The sequence below is a fragment of the Nerophis lumbriciformis genome, linkage group LG26, assembly GCF_033978685.3.
Source record: "Nerophis lumbriciformis linkage group LG26, RoL_Nlum_v2.1, whole genome shotgun sequence".
In the NCBI taxonomy this organism is placed as follows: Eukaryota; Metazoa; Chordata; class Actinopteri; order Syngnathiformes; family Syngnathidae; genus Nerophis; species Nerophis lumbriciformis.
The window spans coordinates 21,628,217-21,641,393 of NC_084573.2; the positions used below are offsets into that span (position 1 = coordinate 21,628,217).

Sequence of the window (13,177 nt, forward strand, 5' to 3'; positions counted from 1 at the left end):
TCATTTAAAAAAAATAAAACTTTAATAAAAAATGTGATTTTTGATTATTTTTAATCGATTAATTGTCTGAGTGGCTAGACAGGACATATTATTTTTTTTAAATAAATGAAATTAATTTAAAAAAAGAAACTTAAAAAAAAATTTTAGTTTTCGATTTTTTAAATTTTTTTAATTTAATCGACTAATTTGCTCAGTGGCTAGACAGGACAGATTAAAAAAAAAAAATTTGTTAAAAATAATACAACAACAAAAAATTTGATTGTTGATTTTTTTTAATCAACTAATTGCCTGAGTGGCTGGACAGGACAGATTTTTAAAAAAGAAAAGAAAATTAATTAAAAAAAAAAAAAAAAAAAAAACTTACAATAAAATTGTTTTTTTTTAAAAATTGATTAAGAATCGTTAAAAATAAGTATCGCGATTAATTAAAAAATATATTTTTTTGACACCACTAGTGATTACTATTAACATTGTTGTTGATGTCTGAAGCATACATTGAAACCACACTAAATAGCAGAACACGTAGCAACTTGTCTTTATTGAACACCGGAATTTTTTTTTCTTTTTTAATGTAGGGATTCCACATATATAGAGTCCAAATCCTACAAGAAAAGTCATTTAAATATTTATATATATCTTTACAAATGTTCATGAGCGAGTCGTAGAGATCTGAACCTGTGTTTTTGGGAAGTGTACAAAGATGGACATGCACAAGAAATGCGGAGTCACGGTTACAAAATGGCGGACTTCGGACCCTTTAAACTCTTTACAACCCCCCCTAAAAAAGAAAAAGACACACTCATACTTTCCCCACGCTGTTGCAGTATTCTCACAAGAATTAGTTGGAAATTGTACAAAACGTAAACGCTCCAATTGTCGAATTAACCGTCGAGGTGTGTGGCCTACAAAAGGAAACAGACGTCTAATTAGGGCCAGTTGTGGCTGTAGGCAACCTCTTCACTTCATGTGCGTTAAAACGTTCCCACAGAGATGCTTGTTGTGGATTCCATTAGTTTGCTCTGTCTTGCTGTTACAACATTGGTTCTCTTGCTGCCGTCTTGTGCAGTGTACTTGTTCCTGACACACCATGTGGTCAAGTTTTTCCTTCTACTTTCTCATGCACTCCAAATTATGATTAAAGTAAAAAAAAAAATATTGCCTGCTTTTAATTAGCCTCCTCTTTGCGTTTAATTGAACACCCTGGCTACTAGTAGAGCATCTGCCGTGTTTTCTTCCAATATATCCTCCCAAAAAACAGCGTTCTTTGCAATTTTGAAAAAATCACACACAAAAAAAATATTAGCTCCGTTATGCAAAACACACATGTCCACTGCAGAGGATATCAGCTCTCGGGAGGACATACTGAACATTACGTTTGCGAGATATTGACGATATACGATATAAATGCAATATATTTGAGCGACGATAGAGCTTTTAATATTTACCGCAAATTTAACACAATGTAGCATTCTTGCTGGTGGCTAACGTCCCTCCACAGAGTTACCACTGCTCGCCTCCGCGGCGTTTTTTACAGGTATTATTATCACTGGAGGACAAGGTATAGCCCAACCTGCTACACTGCACGCTGTAGGAGCTAGAGCTATTGCATGTGAACAGAGGGGGGTGGATCAATACAAATATTGACAGCAAGGATACCAATCATAGTATCGGTATATGGTCGATACAACAGACAGATTTATTTCTTCATCACAAAAACTTTTTCTGTCGTTTTTTGGTATTGTTTACAAACAGGAAGTAAGAAGGACAAAGCAGGACTTTAAGGGCAAAAACGACTAGTTTTTTGTTTTTTTTACTTTATTTTGCTCAAAATATTTCAAGTATTAAAAAGGAATAAGAAAATAATAACCATCCTGTGTTTCTGTTTGATTATAATTGTGAGCAAAAAGGGAATCGTTCAAAATGTCAGTATTTATGGCCAACAGTGCCACTGCAAGTACTTGGTATCGGATCGATGCCCCAGCTTTGTGGTATCGCCCAAAATTAATGTGAAGTATCCATAATAATGGAAAAGAGTCGTGTTGGCAAGTGGAATCATAAAAGTTTTGAGACAATAATACAACAGGAAGTGAGGCAATGTGTTACCGTATACATCGGCAGCAAAATTAGTAACCCGTTTTTACCAATGATGTTTAAATATTGTGACGTTATCGCAGATTTTAGGCCATGTCGCCCATCCCTAGCGTACATAATTGTGTACATCCTTTCTGCAACTACATTTGTATCATTTTAAAGCCGCTTTGGGCGAAAAATGTTGTCCTATCACCGAATCGTGCAAAACCCGACTAAATTCTCATGAGAACAGGCTTGCATCAGCGTCTCACACACACACACACACACACACACACACACACACACACACACACACACACACACACACACACACACACACACACACACACACACACACACACACACACACACACACACACACACACAGTAATCTCACATTCCAAAACAAATCTGTTGGCATGGTAACGTTCCAAAGTATGCCTGCAAAGATCTCACTCGTGCGCTCAGAAAGGCGCTTTTGTCACATAGAAATGTAAAAACATCACGGTTTATTATTTGACATTTCCTCTTCCACCATTGTGTGTTTGTTTGTTTGTTTTCTTAGTCTTTCTGTCCTCGTGCGACACAACCTTGACGTCCTGACTTTATTGGTAAGGGCTCCTTTCATGTTGTTCCATAGAAAAACAAAAAAAACAATTTTTTTTTTTTAATACCCTGTCAGATCATTTGGAGAAGTTTCCCCAAGTGGGGACCATGTGTGTGTTTGTGGAATGTGCAGTGACCAGCCTAGTCCTGAAAACATCTTTAAATAGGGAGTCAATAAATAAAGAAATAAATATATATTAATGGATCACACACACACACACACACACACACACACACACACACACACACACACACACACACACACACACACACAGCTCCAAGGCACGGGGGAGGGGGGCCCAAAGTGGATCGGACTACTCCGTCTTTTCAGTTTTGCCGTCTTTGCTCTGAGGCTCGGCTGCTTTGCGGAGCTGCGACTTTTCCGAGCTGCCGTTGATCTGCTGGTCGTTGGGTCCGCTTGTTTTCCCGCTGGAGCTTTTGTCCAGGTAGTTGAGCATCTCGCTGAGGACTGTCTGGAAAGTGCTGAGAGCGGCACAAACCGCCGGCGTGCCGAAACCGTGAGTGATGAGACTGTGGGGAAGAAAAGTACATCATTGTGGATTTGACGCATTTGGGGCGAGCTAAGAGATCGCTAACATATTCTATAGAAAGAACTGGGTTGGCCTTTGCCATCTCAAACTGTGGTGTGTGTGCCACTAGTGGTGTGAGGGCTCTATCTAGTGGTACGCCAAAGAATCACTTGATTAAAGTACAGTGTTTTATTTTCCTGTTAAGTTAAAAAGTTAAAGGTGTGGCGAAATTATTCTCTGCATTTGACCCATCACCCTTGATCACCCCTCTGGGAGGTGAGGGGGGCAGTGAGCAGCAGCGGTGGCCACGCCCGGGAATCATTTTTGGTCATTTAACCCCCAATTCCAACCCTTGATGCTGAGTGCCAAGCAGGGAGGTAATGGGTCCCATTTTTATAGTCTTTGCTATGACTCGGCCGGGGTTTGAACTCACAACCTACCGATCTCAGGGCGGACACTCTAACCACTGTTCAAACTTTGTGTAATGTTACAGTGGCCAAAAATATTCAATATGCTGTCTTGTTTTTAATATTTAGGCCTACTACGCTACTCTTATTTTAAGGTTGGTCATTATGGTGGTACTTGGGAGAGCCAGGTGTTTTTTGAGGTGGTACTTGGTGTAGAAAAAAAAGTTTGAGAATCACTGGACTAGACAACAGGTGTCAAACTCAAGGCCCGGGGGCCGAATCTGGTCTGCCACATCTTTGTATTGTGGATTGCCACATCATTTTATAGAAGTTCCATTTTCACTTTCTCTATGCCACAGGTGTCAAACTCAACGCCCAGAGGCAAAATCTGTCCCGTCACATCATTTAATGTGCCCTGTCATATCATTTATTGTGGCCTGCCATATCATTTAATGTGCCCCGCCACATCATTTTAAAGTAGCCCACCACATTATTTTAGTCTGCGCCGCCAGACCATTCTAATATGGCCCACCACATCGGTTATTGTGGCCCGCTATATAATTTAATGTGCTCCACAACATCATTCTAATGTGGTCCGCTGCGTCATTTAATGTGCCTCGCCAAATAAATCTAATGTGGCCCACCACATCATTTATTGTGGCCTGCCATATCATTTAATGTGCCCCGCCGCATCATTCAAACGTAGCCCACCACATTATTTTAGTCTGCGCCGCCACATCATTCTCATATGGCCCACCACATCAGTTATTGTGGCCCGCTCTATAATTTAATGTGCTCCACCACATCATTCTGATGTGGGCCGCTGCGTCATTTAATGTGCCTCACCAAATAAATCTAATGTGGCCCACCACATAACTTATTGTGGCCTGCCAAATCATTTAATGTGCCCCGCCACATCATTTAACATAGCCCACCACATTATTTTAGTCTGCGCCGCCACATCATTCTAATATGGGCCACATCATTCTAATATGGGCCACGTCATTCTAATATGGGCCACATCATTCTAATATGGGCCACATCATTCTAATATGGGCCACCACATCAGTTATTGTGGCCCGCTATATAATTTAATGTGCTCCACCACATCATTCTAATGTGGCCCGCTGCGTCATTTAATGTGCCTCGCCAAATAAATCTAATGTGGCCCACCACATAACTTATTGTGGCCTGCCATATCATTTATTGTGGCCTGCCATATCATTTAATGTGCCCCGCCACATCATTCTAACGTAGCCCACCACATTATTTTAGTCTGCGCTGCCACGTCATTCTAATATGGCCCACCACATCATTTATTGTGGCCCGCTATATAATTGAATGTGCTCCACCCCGTCATTCTAATGTGGCCCGCTGCGTCATTTAATGTGCCTCGCCAAATAAATCTAAAGTGGCCCACCACAGAACTTATTGTGGCCCACAATATCATTTAATGTGCCCCACCACACAGTTTGAAATGTGGCTCACCACATGATTTTAATGTGCTTCGCCAATTCAATCGAATGTGGCCCACCACGTCATTCTAATGTGGCCCCCACATCATTTTAATGTGCCTCGCCACATCAATCAAAATGTGGCCCGCCACATCATTTATGTGCCCCGCCACATCATTTTAATGTGCGTCGCCAAATCAATCAAATGTGGCCCACCACATCATTTATGTGGCACACAACATCATTTATGTGGCACACAACATTATGTTGCGCTGTGTTTGACTTATTTGCTTAATCCATTCCATAATTTAATTCCACATACAGATATACTAAAAGTTTTAAGCGTTTAACGTGCATACAAATGTTTTAAGTTTAAATTAATTTAATTAATATTTCTCTTTTGTTGAGAAAGTTGTTGTACATTCTTGGGTAGCAGGTTATAATTTGCTTTGTACATCATTTTAGCTGTTTGCAAACGCACCAAACTGTTGATTTTCAATATTTTTGATTCAGTAAATAATGGGTTTAAGTATTCCAACGTTATGTATTATTTGAACTGATCTTTTTGTAACACGATTAGTGACTGAAGCGTACTTTTGTAGTAATTTCCCCATATTTCTGCACAATAACTCAGATATGGTAACACAAGCGAGTGATTTTTGTTCCAGAACATATTTTGCTTTATTCATTATTGACGTGTTTCTTGCTACTTTACGTCCTATATTTTTTACATGAAGTTTCCAATGATTTATTATCACTTCTATTCATTTGTTTTTTTTCCCTGTCTATTTCTACTCCGTCTATTTGTATTTGTGTTTGATGTTCGCTTCCACTGTTACCAAATAGCAGTATTTCAGTTTTACTTGGATTCAAAGATAGTCCGTTTTTGTCAAACCATGTCTTAAATGTATTAATCTCTTCTGTTATGTGTATCAGCTTGTGTGCCTTCTGCTGAACTTTAAGCTAAAAACTTGTAAGTCCTTTGTAACTTTACAAGTGTAGTTTATATTGTGTTGAAGTCTGGGGAAATTGTTATAAATCCCATCTACAGCCTTTAGTCACTCTGCAGAAAAAGGCCATTAGGATTGTGTCCAATGTTCACTACTTACATCATTCAAATCCACTATTCATGGAGTTAAAGCAACTTAAACTGCACGATGTGATCAATTTTAAAACTGCTCAAATTATGTTTAGGGCATCCCAAAACTCTCTACCATCCAATATACAAAACTTATTCCAGGATAGAGATGCTCACCATAGTTACAGTCTAAGAGGAAACAAAAAATTGTATTTTCCTAAATTTAGAACAACTTTAAAATCAATGTGCATTTCAGTGCGTGGAGTCAGTCTGTGGAAGAACTTAGGGGACGAGTTAAAAACCTGTTCTAACATGATCACATTTAAAAGACTGTTTAAAAAAGAAGTACTGAAGTAGTACGAGGAGGAAAGAGAGTGATGCCCTCAGCACAGAGCGATGGGAGAGAGGTGTATGGTCAGAGAGTGTTTGGGCCTGTGTGTGTGTGTGTGTGTGTTTTGTCTCGTCTTGTCTTGTCTCATAGTAACAGTGGTACTATTGTATTGTTAGTGTACAGGAGCTTCTCTTGTTTTTGTTTGTATAGTATTGTTCTTGTATTATATTGTTTGTTAAATGTGGAATGAGTGAGAGGGGTTGGGATATTATAAGCATCTGCTTCATCCAACCCCTTTTCAAGCCTTGCATAAATGTCCCTGCCAAAATGTTTAAAAAAAAAAGTGTGTTGTTGTACTGTGCAGGTTTGAAATAAATAATTCAATCAATCAATCAATCATATATAGAGATTAAACAAGTGTGGTCCCAGGATTGATCCCTGGGGTACGGCGCAAGCTATATTTAGAGCTGTAGGCGTAAACTATGTTTATCCATCCATCCATTTTCTACCGCTTGTCCCTTTTGGGGTTGCGGGGGGTGCTGGAGCCTATCTCAGCTGCATTCGGGCGGAAGGCGGTGTACACCCTGGACAAGTCGCCACCTCATCACAGGGCCAACACAGATAGACAGACAACATTCACACTCACATTCACACACGAGGGCCAATTTAGTGTTGCCAATCAACCTATCAAACTCCACACAGAAAGATCCTGAGCCCGGGATTGAACCCAGGACTACTCAGGGCCTTCGTATTGTGAGGCACATGCACTAACCCCTGTTTCACCGTGCTGCCCTAAACTATGTTTAGATAAAGCTTAAATATACTATTTTTCATGTATAAAATGCCAAAGATTTTTCTCAGTGTATTTTTCCTTGCATATCCTATTTTAAGGAACGCCAGGGGTGTCAAACTCATTTTAGATCGGGCGCCACATGGAGAAAAATCTACTCCTAAGTGGGCCCGACTGGTAAAATCAAGGCACGATAACTTAAAAATAAAGACAAATTCAGATTGTTTTCTTTGTTTAAAAATAGAACAAGCACATTCTAAAATTGTACAAATCATAATGTTGTTGGGTTGTTGTTTTTTTTTACAATTACCTGTTGCGATTAATAGTATATTTACTTTATTTGTCGGTATTTATATTTTCTGAATGTATGTGATAATGTTCATCAGTCAACTCATTGGTGTTCATTTTCAATCTATCAAGATAAAACGATTATATGAAAATCAAATTATCGTATGTTATTTATGTATTTTGGTCATTTTCCTCGAATGATGTACAAACCCCGTTTCCATATGGGTTGGGAAATTGTGTTAGATGTAAATATAAACGGAATACAATGATTTGCTAATCATTTTCAACCCATCTTCAGTTGAATATGCTACAAAGACAACATATTTGATGTTCAAACTGATAAACATTTTTTTTTGCAAATAATCATTAACTTTAGAATTTGATGCCAGCAACACATGACAAAGAAGTTGGGAAAGGTGGCAATAAATACTGATAAAGTTGAGGAATTCTCATCAAACACTTATTTGGAACATCCCACAGGTGAACAGGCAAATTGGGAACAGGTGGGTGCCATGATTGGGTATAAAAGTAGATTCCATGAAATGCTCAGTCATTCACAAACAAGGACGGGGCGAGGGTCACCACTTTGTCAACAAATGCGTGAGCAAATTGTTGAACAATTTAAGAAAAAACTTTCTCAACCAGCTATTGCAAGGAATTTAGGGATTTCACCATCTACGGTCCGTAATATCATCAAAGGGTTCAGAGAATCTGGAGAAATCACTGCACGTAAGCAGTTAAGCCCGTGACCTTTGATCCCACAGGCTGTACTGCATCAACAAGCGACATCAGTGAGTAAAGGATATCACCACATGGGCTCAGGAACACTTCAGAGACCCACTGTCAGTAACTACAGTTAGTCGCTACATCTGTTAGTGCAAGTTAACACTCTCCTATGCAAGGCGAAAACCGTTTATCAACAACACCCAGAAACGCCGTCGGCTTCGCTGGGCCTGAGCTCATCTAAAATGGACTGATACAAAGTGGAAAAGTGTTCTGTGGTCTGACGAGTCCCCATTTCAAATTGTTTTTGGAAACTGTGGACGTCATGTCCTCCGGACCAAAGAGGAAAAGAACCATCCGGGGGTGTATTAGTGCCCAAGACATGGGTAACTTACACATCTGTGAAGGGGCCATTATGCTGAAAGGTACATACAGGTTTTGGAGCAACATATGTTGCCATCCAAGCAACTTTACCATGGACGCCCCTGCTTATTTCAGCAAGACAATGCCAAGCCACGTGTTACATCAACGTGGCTTCATAGTAAAATAATGTGGGTACTAGACTGGCCTGCCTGTAGTCCAGACCTGTCTCCCATTGAAAATGTGTGGCGCATTATGAAGCCTAAAATACCACAACGGAGACCCCCGGACTGTTGAACAACTTAAGCTGTACATCAAGCAAGAATGGGAAAGAATTCCACCTGAGAAGCTTAAAAAATGTGTCTCCTCAGTTCCCAAACATTTACTGAGTGTTGTTAAAAGGAAAGGCCATGTAACACAGTGGTGAACATGCCCTTCCCCAACTACTTTGGCACGTGTTGCGGCCATGAAATTCTAAGTTAATTATTATTTGCAAAAAATAAATAAAGTTTATGAGTTTGAACATCAAATATATTTTCTTTGTAGTGCATTCAATTGAATATGGGTTGAAAAGGATTTGCAAATCATTGTATTCCGTTTATATTTACATCCAACACAATTTCCCAACTCATATGGAAACGGGGTTTGTACTAACATCATGTGGTTTATTTTATACATATGTAGCATCATCTACAAATATACAAATAATTGCTATTGCGACATCCAGTGGACACATTTAGAACAGTAGTTTCTTTCATTCAAAAATTTCAGGTTGATTTTTATACCTAGCAAACTCATCCCGCGGGCCGGAAAAAACCTGTTCGCGGGCCTGATCTGGTCCTCGGGCCGTACATTTGACACTCCTGGGGTACATGCTACATTTGAGTATTTTAACCAAATTTGCAGTCAATTCCAAGAAAATCCCAACTTCTCATGCGAATGCTTCTTCTGTAGCATTACACTTCCCTTTAGGGGTTTGATCAAACTTCCTCCAGAGAGTGACATCATGCACGTGACCTTTCTACTAATAAGCGTCTGTTCCTCTCTCCGCCCTCATGTGGGACAAATAATTTGCTGAGCCGCCACTTTTGCAAATGGCAAATAACTCAGCAGAGACCAACAGGGCTCTGTGTTGCTCTTTGTGAGGGCTCCTTTGAATCCTACAGCAAGTTACGCTGAAACAAAAACTTTTTTGTGATTGACAGTTGCATATTTTTGTACCTGAAATGTGTGAGGTGTCTCTGGATGTCCAAGTCCAGGATGGGTGTTGGTCTGGAGGATCCCAGAGGAGAACGATCTTGACTCAATAAGTCTTGGAATTCCTTACAGATTTGCCTGACAAAAAAAAAAAACATTCCACCTGTTATATCTATTTGATATTTTAAGAAAAATAACATTTACATACTGTAAAGTATCCATACAAGATACATGCAAGTGGCTGAAAGTATGAACTAAATAGAATTTATTTTTTATTATACAGCACTACAGTGGAACCTCTAAAGTGGTACACAACCAAAAGTGTTCCAAATGTGAGATAAATCAACAATTTGTGGAAAAAGATTCCTCTCAATTTTGAAGGGAAAACATGAATTGTGTATGTGATGCAATGTAAAATATTAGCACCTCTCGTCAGCCCTAAACTTTTTCCACCAAGGGCCACACACTGAAAAGTCAAAGTATGCACCATTTTGATATTTTACTTTGTGAAAAAATGCTAAAAGAAGACATTGTATACTGTATATCAGAGGTGTCAAACTCATTTTAGATGGGGGTCACATGGAGAAAAATCTACTCCCAAGTGGGCCGGACTGATAAAACCACGGCACGATAACTAAAAAAAGGAAGACAACTTCAGATTGTTTTCTTTGTTTAAAAATAGAACAAGCACATTCTGAAAATGTACAAATCATAATGTTGTTGGTTTTTTTTTTTTACTTACATGTTGCGGTTAATAGTATTCTATCTCTATTTGTCGTTATTTATATTTTCTGAATAAATGATGTGATAATGTTCATCAGTCAACTCATTGGTGTTAATTTTCGATTTATGAAGATACATTTTTTTATATCAAAATCAAATTACAGTATGTTATTTATGTAGTTGGATCATTTTCCTCGACTGATGTACTAACATCATGTGTTGTTGTTTTTGTACATATGTAGCATCATCTACAAAGATACAAAGAATTGCTATTGCGACATCCAGTGGACATATTTAGAACAGCAGTTTATTTCATTGAAAAATTGCAGGTTCATTTTTATATTTAGCAAACTCATCCCGTGGGCCGGATAAAACCTGTTCGCGGGCCTGATCCGGCCCTCGGGCCGTACGTTTGACACCCCTGCTGTATATTTAAAATGGGTGTTATAAGTGACAGTGTATTATTATTATTAGTTATTAGTATAAAAAATCAGATTTTTCTCATTTAATTATGTACGTTTTCTCCTTATTCTTGCATTTTTACATGGTTTTTTTTGTCTGATTTTATTTCGACAATCTGATGCGGCACACATTTTGGAAAATGTGAGCTTTTTTCTATTAGGCATACTTGCTTTGTTGGCATTGAGAATTGTTACAGTACCGACAGACCGTCTGCTTGAGTGCTCGTTTACTCACCGAGTGTTTAGTGAAACAGAGCTATCCAAATATTGCACCGTTTTGATTTTACGTGAATCCGATACCTGGTAGTACCGACGGAATTCGTGTAACGAAGGCCAAGCATTGTGGCCTTTGCAGTGTGGGCGTTGGTAAACCTCACTCCCAGACAACCTCAAGAGCAGTGCTGGCTATTGGGCTGATAGACCAGGCTTTTAGCTAAGTAGCTAGCACCCTCGTCCTTTAATGCCATCTGACCCAGATTCGAGTCCAGGGCGAAATAGAAAGCAGGGACTGAACCAGGTGTGTTACATTCGGTCTGTGGGTATAAGAGTACCAAATTCAATACACATCCCAAGCGTGGAAGTTGCAAGGCTGACTTAGCGGGGATGAGTTGGATTTATGTGAATTCCTGGAGGGTCTGGCTATGTTTCTGTTAAGCAGTGGTGGCTTTAGACTTTTTGTGACCAAAATGTGTTCTAGCTTTAATGTGTTTGATTTTATGAGTTGCTAATCAAGTTGAAACATCCGAGCCTTAAATGTCACCAGTTTTTTGAAAAAATAAACAGTGCTGGGTCAGAGCATTTCTAAACATGCAACCCCCCTAGTGGTTGTGGCCTTAAACAACCGCATTGTGTTTGTGCCGGAAACTAGCCCTGCTGTCAGGCATCTTCAAATAATTAGCACAGTGGGTCTCAAACTTGCGGCCTGCAGGCCCATATTTTGTCGTGTGTAATGGCGGCCTGTGCACCCTGGGCAGCTCATACTTAAATAGATTAACACAAGCTGGAATCCTAAGAGAGTACTACTGTAACTTCAATAACTGCGCAAACACAGACATTAAAGCACAACAAACACACTTTGGGCAACACAAAACGCAACTTCCTGTAAGCAAGCGGAATTGTTTCTGATCATCAAAAAAATATATATTTTTGAATCAATTGCGATTCTTACTTGTAAAGATTTTTAACTGATATTAAAAACATCCAAAAGTTTGTTTTTTTTTTGTTTTTTTTTTGTTTTTTTTAATTATGTGTCCTGTCCAGCCACTCAGGTAAATCATATTGTTAATGTAGAGCAGGGGTGCCCAACTCATTTTAGATCGGGGCCACATGGAGAAAAATCTACTCCCAAGTGGGCCGGACATGTAAAATCATGGCATGATATCGTAAAAATAAAGATAGCTTCAGATTGTTTTCTTTGTTTAAAAATAGAACAAGCACATTCTGAAAATGTACAAATCATGTTGGTTTTTTTTACACTTACTTGTTGCGTATTCTATCTTTTTTTGTTATGTATATTTTCTGAATAAATTGTGATAATGTTCATCAGTCAACTCATTGGTGTTAATTTTCAATCCATCAAAATTAAAAAAAATTATATCAAAATGTTACATAAATTACAGTATGTTATTTATGTAGTTTGATCATTTTCCTCGACTGGTGTATTAGGTTTATTTTGTACATATGTAGCATCATCTACAAAGATACAAAGAATTGCTATTGCGACATCCAGTGGACACATTTAGAACAGCAGTTTCTTTCATTCAAAATTTCGGCTCATTTTTATACTTAGCAAACTCATCCCGCGGGCCGGATAAAACCTGATCAGGCCCGCGGGCCGTATGTTTGACACCCCTGATGTAGATGATCATATCTGCTGTACAGACTTACATTAGAAAAGAGAAGTGTCAGATACTTCTCTTGTTGTCTTTGCAGTATTTGACTTTTTAAATTTGTGGGTTGAATTTTATTAAAGAAACAGTTTTCTTTTAAGTAATATAAAAACTTATCGGAGCTGTTTTTCTATTTTATATTGGCATGTAGTTAATGAGTTGGAACTGGCACTAAATTAATAAAAAAATATTGATTTTGAACTGAGAATCGAATCGAATCGCTACCCCCAAGAATCGAATCATGTGGTGCCCACATATTCACAGTGTTGT

The 13,177-nt window shown here is 38.7% G+C and overlaps 1 protein-coding gene across 1 annotated transcript in view; it reads right to left on the bottom strand.

Moving 5' to 3' along the window:
- Positions 1-535: 535 nt before the first annotated feature.
- The window catches only part of tfap2d (transcription factor AP-2 delta (activating enhancer binding protein 2 delta)), a 44,698-nt gene continuing 32,056 nt past the window's right edge, over positions 536-13,177 (bottom strand). The window contains exons 7-8 of the mRNA XM_061987189.2: positions 9,859-9,972; positions 536-3,207 (exon numbers count right to left, since the gene is read on the bottom strand). Coding sequence (XP_061843173.1) covers positions 2,991-3,207; positions 9,859-9,972 — 331 coding nt within the window. The 3' untranslated portion in view covers positions 536-2,990. The remainder of the gene's footprint in view (positions 3,208-9,858; positions 9,973-13,177) is intronic.